The sequence below is a fragment of the Gymnogyps californianus genome, chromosome 2 (genome assembly GCF_018139145.2).
Source record: "Gymnogyps californianus isolate 813 chromosome 2, ASM1813914v2, whole genome shotgun sequence".
NCBI classification, from domain to species: Eukaryota; Metazoa; Chordata; class Aves; order Accipitriformes; family Cathartidae; genus Gymnogyps; species Gymnogyps californianus.
Window position 1 is genome coordinate 167,997,779 of NC_059472.1, and position 14,256 is coordinate 168,012,034.

At 60.9% G+C, this 14,256-nt stretch overlaps 1 protein-coding gene across 5 annotated transcripts in view; it reads left to right on the top strand.

Annotated features, from left to right (window-relative positions):
• AGAP3 (ArfGAP with GTPase domain, ankyrin repeat and PH domain 3) overlaps positions 1 to 12,758 on the top strand; it is a 154,858-nt gene extending 142,100 nt beyond the window's left edge. For all 5 annotated transcript variants that reach the window (XM_050890676.1, XM_050890678.1, XM_050890677.1 and 2 more), the window contains 5 exons: positions 8,414 to 8,568; positions 9,112 to 9,202; positions 9,553 to 9,775; positions 10,880 to 11,135; positions 11,432 to 12,758. In XM_050890676.1, coding sequence (XP_050746633.1) covers positions 8,414 to 8,568; positions 9,112 to 9,202; positions 9,553 to 9,775; positions 10,880 to 11,135; positions 11,432 to 11,659 — 953 coding nt within the window. In that variant the 3' untranslated portion in view covers positions 11,660 to 12,758. The remainder of the gene's footprint in view (positions 1 to 8,413; positions 8,569 to 9,111; positions 9,203 to 9,552; positions 9,776 to 10,879; positions 11,136 to 11,431) is intronic.
• Positions 12,759 to 14,256: the final 1,498 nt, after the last annotated feature.

Below are 14,256 nucleotides of genomic sequence, written 5' to 3' on the forward strand. Positions count from 1 at the left end.
CCAAACGATGTGGTTTTGTCTTTGTTTTTTAGTTTTAAAACCCACGGGAAATTGATGGCCAGTAAAGAGTTGTGTTGGGGCGATGTGCGTGATTAATACCAACTGTCAGGGGCTGTCGGAGGCCGATCTTGGCGAGCTGGGAGTGCGGGGCTGAGCTGCGCTTACCAGATTGCTGGGGATTCCAGCTGCTATTGCTCAGCTCCCGCCTGCCCCACGCAGCTTGTGTCACCCGTGCGCTCCCTTCCGCCAAGCCTCTTAATTCAGTGCTAACAAGTCACTCCTGCTCATTATGGACCCCGCAAGCTCTCTGCTCCATCCTGGCGGGAGGAAGGCAGCCTGTGCCTGGGCATCGCCACGCCATGGCTGATCCCCCATCTCCATCAGCTCCACACCCTCCTCATTCTGTGGTTCCTTGGGGGGACCTTGTACAGCTCCGTGTTGCCCCTTTGAGAGGCCCTCGTGTGCGCACCCGTAACTGCGTCGGTGCGTCTTGCAGCAAGCCTCCACGTGCACCGTGAAGCCTGCATTGTCCATGTGCTCCTGTGCCCGCAGCATGACCCCCCCGCCCCCAGTGCGTGCACACACCCCGCACGGCCCTTCTGCTGCCTCCCAGCCCCACTGCGCTCTGTGCACACACTGCACCCCATATGGCATCCGCCCGCCCCCCCCGCCCCATACACAGAAATGACACTCTTGGTCCCTTGCGGTGACCCCCTCTGCACATCACAGCGTACCCTGTGGTGTCCCTCGGGAGCACCTTCTCTTCCTGACACGCAGGCTCAACTGCCTTTGCTATCCTTCCCCACACGTGCATGCACGCGTACGTGCACGCGCACGTTTGGTAGCCCACAGCGTGCCCTCTGTTGTACAGTTGAGTTTGCCCATCTCTGCTGGTGTCGCTGCGCAGACCCCGTCCCACCCCTGCTGCCCCGGCCCAGCGTGTCCCCGGGGGCAGGGCAGGCAGCATGGGGTGGTGGGAACGTGCCAGCCCAGCTTGGGGCACTCTGGGGTCTGGGGGCACTGGGACAGAAGGCGCTGTGGGGTCTCCATAGCAATGTTCTTGCTGTGGCTGTCCTGGCGGCTTGTCGCTGTGGAGGGGGCCTGTCCCCGTTGCACTAATACAGGTTAGGAATATTGGGTTTAATGATCTGCAAAATGAGGAGGCAGCGAGCTGACATTTACGAATGGTGCTGCATCCTTCTCTTCCCAGACGCCTGCTAATTTGTTGATATCCCAAACACCTCATAATGATGTGGTACAGTGGCAGCTTGCAAACAAGCATCCCGAGGCTGGGGGGCCTGCTGACTGCCCTGCTCTTGGACACTCTTCACGGACTTGGCAGCAAGAGAGCGAAGCTGTGGGCCAGGCACTCCCTGCACCAAAGGCAGGACCAGCCCTTGGTTCCCTGCCATGCGCCCCACACACTGGAAGCATCCCCCCACCTCCTCCCTCTGTGACCACCCACTCGCCAGGGCATCCCGAAGCACCTCTGCTCCACCAGCTCAAAGTGGGAGAAAGGATGGGAGCAGGAGAAGGGCAGTGTGAAGGGAGAGACTGAATGTGATGGGGAGCCGGGGGAGAGTGGACGTGAAAGAGGAGACTTCTGCTTCAAGACCAGGGCATGGCTCAGTGTGAGCTCTGCTTCTCGTTTTGCTGATGTTGAGTGGGATCCTGCTCCTCCTTCCTGGACCTGCTGGGATGCAGGGGGAGGCATCCCACACTGTCTTGCGTGCAGGGCCGGGGCTGTGTCCCGTCTGGTCAGGGAAAGAGCCAGCTGGGGAGCCAGCTGGCATGGAGGGCTCTCCGTGCCTGGTGTGGAAGTGCTCCCACCCATCCCCTGTGCTGAGCTCCCTGCTGTCCAGCCCGCTGGGGTGGGAAGTGCTGCCCTGTGTCTTGTGGGCTGGTGTAGGGGAGCTCTATTCAGTGCTCTGTGGGGGGAGAGGGCTGCAGCCCTGTGTCCTGAGTGCTGGGAGAAGCACGATCCTGCTGCGCTGGGTGAGGAGCATTGCGCCGCGTCTCCCGCAGTGACTAGAGGGGCATTGCTCCATCTTCTGTGTTCTCCCTGCAGAGCTGCTTTGTGTCCTGGTGCTTGAGGGATAGGGGAGCAGCCCACCCCGTATTGCTGCTTGTGCTCTGAGGGTGCTGCCCCAACCCTGGGGGGGCGGCACCTTGGGTACACGGGAGGGATGTGGCCAGCCTGTCCCACTGCAGCTCCCCGGGGAGGCACACTGGTCTGGGGTTTCATGACGCACCCCAGGGAAAAGCAGGGTGTCTGTGGGGAAGGACGTGGGAAGTGCGACTCCCTTGACTCTATGTCAAGGTCCGTGCAGGGGGGTCTCTGGGCTGGCCTGGGCTGGCCTCTTCTGCACTGATGCGGTGTGTAGTCTGAGCCCTTCACAGAGCAGGACAGATCCCTGCCCCCAGCCGCGTGCTGAAGCTAAGGTGTTTTTAGCCATCCTGACATACCACTTCTCCTCAAAGCTGTGCTTCCTCCCACTGAGAGCAGAGAGAAGGGCCGTGGCACAAGCTGTAAGGGCAACACTCCCGCGCCGCCACTGCTTCCCTTCCTCCTGTGCTGCTTCTCTTCTCCAGCATCCCCTGCTGCTTCCGCAGGTGGCAGATTCACCGGTCTGCTGGGCATCTCAGCTCTAGGGCACCTTTGGGCAGCAGAGCTCTGTCCCACCCTGGCTTCTTGGTGGGGCTCTTACCCTCTTCCTTTCACTTTGTGCTGGTTCCTGGCAGTGCGTACAGGATGTCTCTGTTCCCCCATTTCTTCCCAGTCCTGTGGTGCTCAACTGCTGGCCCTGAGGAGATGCTTCCTCCCAAGGCTGGCTTGCTGGCAGTGGGAGCTGCTGGCTTCCCCCCGCTCTAGCACAGCAGGCTGGTGAAGGGTAACTCCACGAGGGCTGATCACCTTGCTGCGGTTGCTGCCGAAGTCCTCAAGCCCACTCAGCTTCGTGACTCTGTTGCTCGTCGGGTCTGAGTGCCGCACAGCCCTGGCCCGTCCTGGCCACTGTGCAGTGCCCTCGCTAATTTTGCTCTCATTTGGAGCACTCATTGCTGGGCGGCGTTGGAGCTGGGTCATGGGGTTAACGCCCATTAGCAGAGCCAGCTCGCACCGAACTCTGCTCAGCAACTCTTCACGGAGCTCAGTCTTTAAAACATCATCAAAAAATCATCAAGAGAGAGAGAGACAAGCGCGTTCATTTCCACTGCCCACTAATTCTAATGGAGCTGGTGTAATGGACTCCCACCAGCACGCCTGTAGGCAGCCGCAGGGCCAGGGAGACGAGCTTTGCCTTCTGGCCCTGGGATAGCCCCTGTACCCCGAGGCGGCTGGAAAGGGCTCCCCACTCCTGTAGGAGTGGGTTCCTCCGGGACCTTAGCCCTGTCGAGTCTGAGCTGGCGAGCTCTGGGGCTCTTCTGGCCACCCTGGCCACCGGGAAGGAGCCTGTGCCCTGCACGTGGTGCAGGGAAGGTGGTTCTGCCAACCCTGCTTCAACAGAGGTAGTCCGAACGCTTCTGCCTGTGTCATCTGCTCTGTGCTACCCTTTCATCTGGCCAGAAATGCCCCTGCCACATCAGAAATCTGTGCCTCTCCCCAGAAAAATCTGAGAAAGCCCCATACTTTCCCTAAAGCTATGACTTGAGTCAGATTCAACTTGTATGGGCGCCCCAGGGAGCTCAGGAACTCATCCCAGACCATCTGAGAAGCTAGGTCTGCACACCGTTTGAAGCTGCTCTGAGTCCTCGATTCCCTTCCCAGCTCTGCCAAACCCTGCGTGTGAATCCGAGGGTGTGATGCTGCAGCTCCCCGCTCTCCTGCCTGAGCCATGCCACGCTCAACCCTCCAAAGAGGTCTGGCCCTGCAGTGCCGTCCCGTGTTGCTGCAAGGAAAGAGAGGTAGTGATTTTGCTTGCGAAAGAAGCCTTAGGGTGGAAGAAAAGCTGTCGTCCTTTGTTAGCTCTTCCCAGGCTCTGCTGAGAGCAACAGGCCCTTTGTTCGGAATAAAGCTGGAATCCACGAGGCACAAAGGAGGAAGGGGAATGGAGGTTCTGTGGCTTGCAAAGCCAGCACTGGGGCTTTGGTCTGACTGGGACCACTGCCAGGGCTGGGACTGGGCAGCCCCAGGGCTCTGGGATGCCCCTGAGCTGTGACGATGGGAAAGTCCATCCGAGTGGGATTGGAGCCCCAGAGGTCTCGCTGTTTGCCCATGGTCAGGTGTGGGCAGCCCAGCAGGGACCCCGGCAGGAGGGAGCCGCCTGCCCCTTCTCTGTGAGCATCCTGAGCAGAGGACTGGGAGACACACGATACCCCCCACCCCAGCACAGCACCTGAGGCAGAGGGGCCGTGCCTCAGAGGAGCAGCAGCAGTGAGCCCCGTGTGGGAGCCTTGGGGCAGGCAGGCGCTGCAGGGCAGGCGTTTGCCGCCTCGTCTCTGCTGGGAAGCGTACTGGCGCAGGAAGGCTTGGGCTGGGATTCCTGCTTGCATGTTTGGGGGGGAGGTACTGAGCAAGCGGGAGAAAGGAACAAGGATGATGGAGTTGTGTGAGCCCGTGGCAGGAATCCTCACCGTGTCCCAGGGACTGTGCCGACCTGCTTGCTGCTGTTTCAGTGGCAGTAGAAGCGGCGCAGCAGCAGGGAGCACTTGAAGCGCACCCAGTACTTCCCAGGTCCAAGCGGCTGGCCTGGGCTCTGCAACACACTGACAGCAGCCACAGGTGGCTCAGACCAAGGATTGGAGAGATTTAAGGAGAATAGGGCCCATTCTGATATATCGGGGTGCCGCAGGAGTGGCTTTGTTGGTTGCTGCTCCAACAGCGTGGCCTGATCCGAGATCTGGGAACTGCAAACGCTCCCTCAAGCACCTGGGCAGTCACTGCCCCCCAGGAAGAAATGCCACTCTTTCCTTCCTGGCTGTTAATGCTTTGCCCTGGGCAGCAATCAGTTCTGCAGCTGCCAGGGGCCTGATCCTTGCTCTCTTGTAGCCTCCTGCGGAGGTAGAAGGAACTGTCTCTCAGAACAGCTGGAGCACTCGAGTCCCTGGACTACAGATCCCAGTGATGGGTTGGGGTGGTGGAAGAGGTGGAGGCAGCTGCTTGCTCATGAGTGGGCTGGAGCGGAGCAGGGGCTGGGCAGATCCAGCTGAGGGCCATGGTAGTAGGTTCCTGTGTCGCCTGACTGCTGGCTGTCATCAGTGGCTGGATGCTCCCTGCCCACGTCCAGGGTATGGCAGTGCTCACAAAGAGGATGGTGCTAGCTAGCCAAGGGGGCAGTGGCTATCAGCTTGGCTGTTGTCTGGTTATTTCTTCTCCCAGTATTCAGAAGTTACCAGCTGTATATTTTCCAAGAATCTTGTTTTTGAGATGCGATTTGGTGTCCTTGGAGCCTCCACAGCAAACGTCCTTAGGGTAGGAGGCACATTGCCTGCAGGGAACTCCCCAGAGTGGGGACTGTGGGGTCTCTTCTGTGGCTGAGAGCTGGAGGAAAGGGCAAACTGCTGGGCAAGCTTGATGTCCCGGTTAGGCAAGTGCATCACAGAGAGGGGAAGAGTCCAGCAGCGTGACTGATCGCCAGCACCCTGCAGTCTTGTCCTCCTCCTGACGCCCCAGAGTTTCTCATTCCCAGCAGGGGAAAGGCAGTTGCAGACATCTTTCCCCAGAGGAAGAGTCCCAAGCTGATTCTAGGGTGAAATGAGTGAAACAGCCTCCCCTTCCTATCTGGGAAAGGCAAGCCGGTTGGCACTTCACCTGGAGAGCCCTTCATCCTGGAGTCATTTGATCCTCCCGAGGGCCTGCTGGTGTGGAGGCCAAGCCTTGCATTCCTGCACCAGTCCATTTCATCAGCAGTGATGATCAAGCCCCCATGGCTGCTGCTGGGATCTGTGCAGGACACACCATGGAGTGCTCTCAGCAATGGCAGAGGGCAGGCATCTTTCCAACCAGATGTCACTCACACTTTTAACCCCCATGAAATGCAAGATCCTGAGCCTGCTGTGTGAGTAGCATGACACTCTCCACCACGGCACAGTAGCAGGAGCGGCATTTTACCCTCAGGTTGTTCTGGGGTAAGCAGCTGTGCGTGATGGAGAGAGATGGGCAGTTGGGTGCTGTGCCCAGTACTTGTTAATGCAGGTGGTGGTGCCTGCGAAGGAAGGGAGAGCCTGGAAAGAACACTTGCAAGAGAGGAAGGGCTGTGTTCTCCCACCACCCCCATTGGAGCTCTTTCCTCAAGGAGACTTCCCGTGGCTGCACCCATTGTCTGAGAGTGGTTGTGGACACAGCCTTGCTCAGCCGGTGCCAGGCGGCCCAGCAGCAGCTGAGGTTGGCTGTGCCCTTGGTGGGACCCAGCTGGTGGCCTCTGCACCCATTCATTAGCTCTGCTGGGGTGCTGTGGGCTGCAGCAGGTTCCTCAGTCGTTGCCCTCCTGCTGCTTCCCTCCGCAGTAAGGGACTCCTCTGGCCGCAGCTTGCGGAGGGAGTCGGGCAGAGGAGAGGACCCCCTCCAGACCCCCTCCGCTCGCCTCCCCGTGTCTGCCCCAGCAGGCACAGACCCTGCCAGGCTGGAGGCCAGCACAGCTCTGCCTTGCTGCAGACCAGGCTGGGCCCCTCGGCCTCCTTGCTGTCTCTGGAGCTGTGCAGTTGACTCCCTGCTTTTAATAGAGAGCTGGGAAGGCACATTATGGAGATGAGGGTGTTATTTGCATAACGCTAATTAGGTAATTACAAATCATTTTGCTATGAGCTGAAGCGTGTGCTGTGACATAACGTTTATTAGTCATTCCATTCAGGCCCCGCTTAGTTAAGTCATTTACTGCACTAACTACTGAAGTTGGCAATAAAAGGTAAATGCTGGTGCCTGGGTGCAAAGCTGAGACAGGGCACCCCATGTGAGTCTGAGGCCCGTGCGCCCGCTCGGTGCAGCCTGTGGCATGGGCTGGCAGGGCAGAGCCCAGCCCCGGCAGCCCAGACTGGGAGGGCATTACAGCAGAGCAGGAGCCAGAGGGGGAGGCCACATTTTAAGCCTTGGTTTTCAGGAGGCTCTTGGTTGTTTTGGGTCTGTTTTCTTGGGCCCAGGGGGCCTGAGGTGCTTTCACGTGTTTTCACTGTCCCCCATCTCTCTGCTGCTGGCTCTGCCACGCAGTGCAGAGGTGCCTGTGCCCTGACACCCTCCCTGGAAACCCACCGGGCAGCCTGCGTTTGTAGGGATGCTAACACTTCCATTTGTACCCAGCCTCTAAGTGCCTGGTGGTCTGAGCAACCCTTGGGGCTCACCAAAATTATCTTCCCTGAAGACAGAAAGTCAGGAATTTGTCCCCACATGTTTCACAGCCAGAGAATTGCTTTAATATTGAGGCTGTATCTTCTGGGGTTGCTTGCGGGGCGCAGATGCTGGTGCTGTGCAGAGGAGCGGCTGAAGCGCCTGAAGAGCAGGTTGCCTGGCCCTGCCCTCCCGGGCACTTTGCCCTGTGCGCATCCCTGCTGCCCTCCCTGCTGCCCTCCCTGCTGCCGTCCACGCGCCTCATGGAAGCAGCTCCGCTTGGCCAGCTTCCAGGGACGCCCGTGGCCACCAGCTTCCCAGGTTTGGGAGCCGGAGGCCGCCGGCCCAGCAGGGTACTGAGAGGTGCCGGAGCTGAGAATGGCATCACTCTTGCCTCTCTGTGGCTCCTGCCTGAGTGTGACTTAATGCTTCTCTATGAGAAAACAGCGGCTGTGCCCTGTCGTGTGGGTCCGTAGAGCACCCAGGCACCAAGGGCTTCCCAAGCGGGATCCCTGCCCTGCTGCGCTCCTCAGCTGGCAATGATGCCCCTTCTCAATGCACAGGCTGCCTTTGAGCCCACTGCAAGGGCCCTCCTTGCATCTCCTGATTCAGTGTGCGGGGCCCTGTCCCTCTAAAGCCACACATCGGCAGGCACCGAGCGCTCTGTGGGCCCTTGGGGGCTGGTGGGGCTGTTCGGGGGCACCAGCTCTGCGGAGGAGCTGATTTCACTGCTCAGGAGCTCAGCAGCTTTCTCCGAGGGTGGGACATACAGGGCACGGAGAGCAGGACGCAAGCAGCTTCCAGGAGTCCAGTGCTACAGCCTCCTGGGTTTCCCGGCCCGGGAAGGTGGGGGAACAAGGCTGCGGATGTTCGTGTGCAGGAGGAAGGGCAAGCCCACGCTAGTGGAGCTGGCGCGCAGGGAGCTGTGCGAGCAGCAGGAGGGACAGGCTGGTGCAGAGCTCTGGTTCCTCCCTGCAGGCATTCTCTGCCTGCGCTTCCCTGTCCCAGCCTCCTGGGGACCGCTGCTGCCAGCAATCCTGCCCGTGTGCGGGCACAGCGGTGGCCCGCAGGGGTCTGTCTGTGTGCTCATGCCCTGCGAGGCCGGCAGACCCTCTCCTTCCCTGACCCATGTCATGGCACACCTTTCTTTTCCAGAACCAGATGAGCCATTTGAGTTCATTATCGTGTCCCTGACGGGCCAGACGTGGCTCTTTGAGGCCTCAACGTCAGAGGAGCGAGAGCTTTGGGTCCAGGCCATTGAGAGCCAGATCCTGGCCAGCCTGCAGGGCTGTGAGAGCAGCAAAAATAAGGTAAGAGACCTCGACTGAGTTCTGCTTTGTTCCCTCCTCTCTGGCATCTGCTTTGCTGCGTCCGTCCCTGTCCCAGGCTTCCCTCTCTGTCCAGGCTGGATCCCATCCTGATTCCTCTGCTCCCAGTCAGGGTTGAATCCCATCCCTGGGACTGTGCTGCTCCTCCTCGGGTTTCCTGTCACCGCTCTGAGCTCTCTGTCCTCTCCCCAGCCTGGCTCCGGCCCCACGGAGCTTTCTGCATCCCACCAGGGCTGGATCCTGCGCTGTCCGCTCCCTCCTTGGACAGCTCTGCCTTTTCGCTCCCCCTTCTGGCCCACCATCCCCCTGCTCCTCCGGCGCACACCTGGCTACGAATCGATGTTCCCTCCAGACCCTGTTGTCTGAGCCCCCGCGCTGGACACCCCTCCGGCAGCAGAGCCTGCGGGATGCCCGCTGGAGAGAGGTGCTGGCCTCTCCCCCATGGGCTCTTGGGGGGGTGATGAGAGGACACGTGGCGGGGCAGTAGGCCTTGAGTAAACGGGGTTCCCGTGCGTTTTGTTTCAGGCTCGGCTGGGCAGCCAGAGCGATGCACAGGCCATGCAGGCCGTCCGCACCGCACGTGGGAACAGCTTCTGTGTGGACTGCGATGCACCGAGTAAGGAATGCTGCCCTGGGAGGTGGGGCTGCTCACTCGGGGAGGGGAGGGGGACTCCACCCCAGCCACCTCCTCTCTTACCCCAAAGAGACCTGCTCTGTGGGGCTGTCTCATCCTCTCCTGCAGTGGACCCGTTCTTCAGGGATGGGGTACTGACCCACCTGCCACGCTGGTCCGTGACCCCTTACTGACCAGCCTGGGGTCCTTGCCTCTCTGTGCTGCTGGGGCACTGGGCTTGGAAGGGATCTGGTGGGCAGGTGCCTGCAAATAGGGGTCTCCTGGATCGTAGGAGACAGGCTGGTGAGTCCGTGCTGGTATTAACTCTCCCCCGCTGATCTTGCTGCCCTCAGATCCGGACTGGGCAAGTCTGAACCTGGGCTCCCTCATGTGCATTGAGTGCTCCGGGATCCATCGCAACCTGGGCACCCACCTGTCCCGTGTGCGCTCCTTGGACCTGGACGACTGGCCTAGCGAGCTTCTCATGGTCATGACAGCCATCGGCAACGCCCTGGCCAACGCTGTCTGGGAAGGAGCGGTGGAAGGCTACCCCAAGCCCACCCCTGAGAGCAGTCGGTAAGGGAGATGGGGAACTGCAGAGATGCTTCTCAGACAACCACACCAGGAGGCTTGAGGGCACCACAGGAGGTTGGGAGCAGCCATCCAGTCAGAGAGGTGGGCAGGAATCCTCAAAGTACTCCAGTGTTCGGGGTCCTGCCTGCTCTCTGGGCACTGGAGGCCCTCTCCCACTGTCCTGATGGGCCAGCTGGGCTTCATGGCCGGCCATGGCCATGTGGTGACTGCTGGAGCTGCGGCTGGCTGCAAAGTAGAAGGGGTTAACAGAGATGGCTTGGCAGCGTTGTGCGGGTCTCAAGGGTGCGTCCCTTTCAGGCCCTTGTCTGTCCCTATCGGAGCGACTCTCCTGTCACTCATCCCAACAAGAGCCCATTCTGCAGCTTATCAACGGATAAGAGCGGGTCAGGGGGCAGCGGGAGTGAGCATGCTCCGCGCAGGGCATTGATGGCCGCCCGCCAGATGCAGATGGATAGAATGGCAGCAGATAGCGACGGCACGGCACACATCGATCCGCCCGGCCCCGCAGCCCCAGGCGGGACGGACGCCGCTGCAGCCTTTGTTTGCACCAGGCGAGACGGCAGCAGTGATAACGTGCCTCCCGTGGCACTGGGTTGTCGTGTGCAGCAGCTAACCTTTTCTTGCCGCTGGCCATGGCCCACACACAAGCACGGGACAGAGACAGTCCCTGCGCTGCCGCGTAATGGGCACGCAGGAGAGTGTGTAGGGGCACTAGCATGGAGGTGCGGGTGTCCCTTTGCACAGTGACAGGTGTGGGGTCTGGGTGTGGGACGCTGCTGCTGTACATGCATAGACGTAAGCACAGAGTGTATGTAGGGAGCTATAAGGAGGTACAGTGAGACAAGTGTCTGTCGGGCGTGTGTCCGGAGCAGTGTGACAGAGCCCGAGTGACAGCCATGTGCACGGGGGGGCACAGCAGGGGAGGTGCCTGCAGCAGGGGCTATGCAAGGTGTGCCTGTGTGTGACAAATGCTCACTGCTAACATGGGGTGCATTCAGGGTGGCAGCGCTGGTATGCATGCCCCTTTGCACATGGGGCCCAGGCAGGTTGGCCCACCTGCGACAGTGACAGTGTCCCATCTGGCAGGGAGGAGAAGGAGCGCTGGATCCGGGCCAAGTATGAGCAGAAGCTCTTCCTGGCTCCCCTGCCCCAGTCAGACATCCCACTGGGGCAGCAGCTGCTGCGGGCTGTGGTAGAGGATGACCTGCGCCTTGTGGTGACGCTCCTGGCCCATGGCAACAAGGAGGAAGTGAATGAGACCTACGGGGATGGAGATGGGCGCACAGCGCTGCATCTCTCCTGCGCCATGGCCAACGTAGTCTTCACGCAGCTGCTCATCTGGGTAAGACAGGACCCCGCAGCGTCCACCATGGCGCTTCTGGCCCTATCCTGGTGCTTCCCCACTGCAGCACCTCCCCGCTCCCAGGTCTCGGGACACCCCTTGTCCATCCCCTTCCTGCAGGTTCTCCCACGTGCCCGCTGGCACTGCCCTGTCCACCCTCCCATCTCCCTCTCCCTGCCCGCCCCAGTGCCACAGAGCCCCTCTGCCTCTGCTGGTGCCCTTGCCGTGCCACCCCCGTGCCCATGGGCCACATGGCGCCTGGGTGCCGCTGACTGGCTGCTTTCTCTCCTGCACAGTATGGGGTGGATGTGAAGAGCCGGGACGCTCGGGGCCTGACCCCGCTGGCCTACGCTCGGCGAGCCGGCAGCCAGGAGTGCATCGATATCCTGCTGCAGCACGGATGCCCCAGTGACAGTGCCGTCACCACGCTGACCCCCAGCCTGCCCCGCCGCAACACCAACGCCAACAACAACGCCTGCACCGTGGTGCCAGCTGAGCTCGGCTCCAGCCCCAGCGCTGTCTAGCTCCTCACGGGCCCTCCGCTCACCACACAGCTGCCTTCCAGCCCTGCCGGGGGACCAGGGCCACAGGAGCGGGTCTGAGAGCAGCACAGCCGGGCCACCCGCTGCGCTCGCTCCCCCACTGGGACCCCTGTTCTGGCTGGGAGGAGGCCGGGGAGCCAGCAGCCTGCTCCTCTGCACCGGTTCCTGTGGACTCTCCCCATGCAGCTGGGGCGGGGGGCTGTGCAGACCCCGTGCTGTCAGCTTGCAGAGGGGCTTCCTCATAGTCACTGGGATGGGGGGCTCCAGTACACCCCGTTCTCATGACCGGTACAGGGGGAGGAGGGGCAGTTTCTCTGTGCCCCCCACCCCACACACATGTAGATAATACAGGGACTGGAGGCAGTTCAGGTGTGTGGCCCTCCCCTGCACAGCCGGTACTGGGGAGGGCGGTCGCTGCACCCGCTCTCCCAAACAGTAGGGCAGTTTGGGCACTTCCCTCCTGCCTTCCCTCCTGTGTCGGCCTTGCTGTGCACCCCCGGTGCAGTGGGGAGGTGGGGGGCGGCAGGAGGTGCATGTTTCTCCACTGCACCCCTGTGCTCTTCGCTGCTTCTGGCCAGTGCAGGGAGGGATCCGCTCGCTGGTACCGCTCCCCACGTGCTGATGCAAAGGGAGCATCTCTCCCGTGTAGCCCCTGGACAAAGGCCTCTCCAGCCTCCCTTGTGACCTAGAGGGGGAAGAGGATGGTCACCCCGGGATCCCCAGCTGTGTCTGTCTGTCTGTAGAGTCACTGTCCTTCCAGGTTCAAGCCCCAAAGCCATACACAGTGTCTCCATCAGAGCATCCCCGCTGGCTCCCGCTGCTGCCCAGGCGGGGCTGGTCTCCGGCTGAGCAAGAGGAGAGAGGAGACGAGCGTCTCCCTTCGGTTTTGGGCCAAGCCTGCAGCTGAGTGCTGGAACCCCAAGGCTTTGGACGCTGCTGTGGAACGTCTCTGTCACTTGTGTATAAAATGTACATTGGAAATATTTATATGGACACTCTGTATATACTGTTTCTTTGCCATGAGTTGCCCTGTGTGTGTTATCTGCAGCCAAGGAGATAAAGGCCAATAAAGCAACCCACCTCCTGCCAGGCCAGCTTTTCTGTGTGCTGCCGTTCGGGCCTCCAGTGCAGCCTCTGGTCTGCGTCTTGCCCGCTCTGCGAGGTCTGGTGGATTTTCATCCCAGACTGACAAACGTTCAACCCTTTCTCCTGCAGCTTGGGAGCTGGTAACAGCAGTCTTGTGCTGAACTGGGCCCCTTGGTGGACATGGCAGAGTGCTGGGCTGGGGAGGGGAGATGTGTCAACCCCGGGCACAGTGCAGGGACACGGCCCCAGAGGGGTGCATGGCTCTGGCGGGATCAGAGATGGGCACAGCAGAGGTGTGCAGTGGGTAGGGGACATGCCGGGTCAGAAGTGCTGGGGCCAGCTGGTCCCTGTGCACAATACAGTGAGTTTGAAGCTGGGGGGGGAGACAGAGATGGGCAGGGAATGGTGGGCTGTCCTGGCGAGCAAGGAGCCTGGGTGGTTTGCTATGGCAAAAAGATTGCTGCAGAAGACTGGGGGTCATCTAGTCCCAAGGCGCAGACAGCCCCCCGGGCAGTGAAGGGAGCCATAGGTCTCTGCTCTACCATCCCTGACCCCACGTGCTTCTCCCAGCTTTTGGCAGAGCAAGGCCTCAGTGCTGCTGGTTCTCCTCTGGCTGCACCCAAAGGCACACCACAAGCGACAGTTTGGGGCTCCAGCATCCCCTCTTGCCGTGCCTGGGTCCAGGCTCTGCGCTGCACTGGGACTGGCACGGGTATGGCTGGGTCCCCAAGCCTGCGTGGCGGTGCTGTAAGGAAGGGAGGCACCAAGACAACCCACTCTTCCCCCTGGCACCCCACCCGCCGCAGGTACCCCTCAGCAGTCCCCTCCAGACCCCTGTTGCCTCCTCCCCATGCCCATCCCATGGCAGATGGCTGCCACACTGGTGGCTGCAGATGGTGGCCCCAGCCCCTCCACCAGTCCCTTATCTCCATGAGTTGGCTGCATGTGCCAGTGTCGTGGTCCCCATCCCGCTCCTCGTCCCGGTCCCAGCCCTCCCCGCCTGTGCCCATGTCTGCCCCTCATTCCCTGTCCCCTCTCTCCCTCGCGGTGCACACCGGTGCCCCTGTACCGGCCCTGGCCCCGGCCCCAGCCCGGTGCTGGGTTTGGTTAATTTCCTGGCGACTGCATTAGCGGGAATGGAAGCCGAGGGACGGCAGCTCCTCTGGGGCCCATTAATCATCCCCCTCAGACAAGCTGCCTTGATTACAAGTGGCAAGAAATTCATTAGGGCTGCGGCTCTGACAACTTTTATCTGCGCGGCTGGATCTGACTCATTAGGCAGCCAAATTAAAGCCATGATGGGCCCTGATGAAATTCACTGCTTGTTTATCTTGTGCGATCTGATACATCTGCCCATACATCATCTCCCGCGCGGGATCCCGCCCGGCCCAGCCCCGGCGCCTCCCTTCCCATCCCAGCCCTGCCCTGACCCGCTGGGGCACCCCTGGCCTGTGGCACAGCCTGGACCCAGCTCCAGAGCCAGCCCCAGGCCA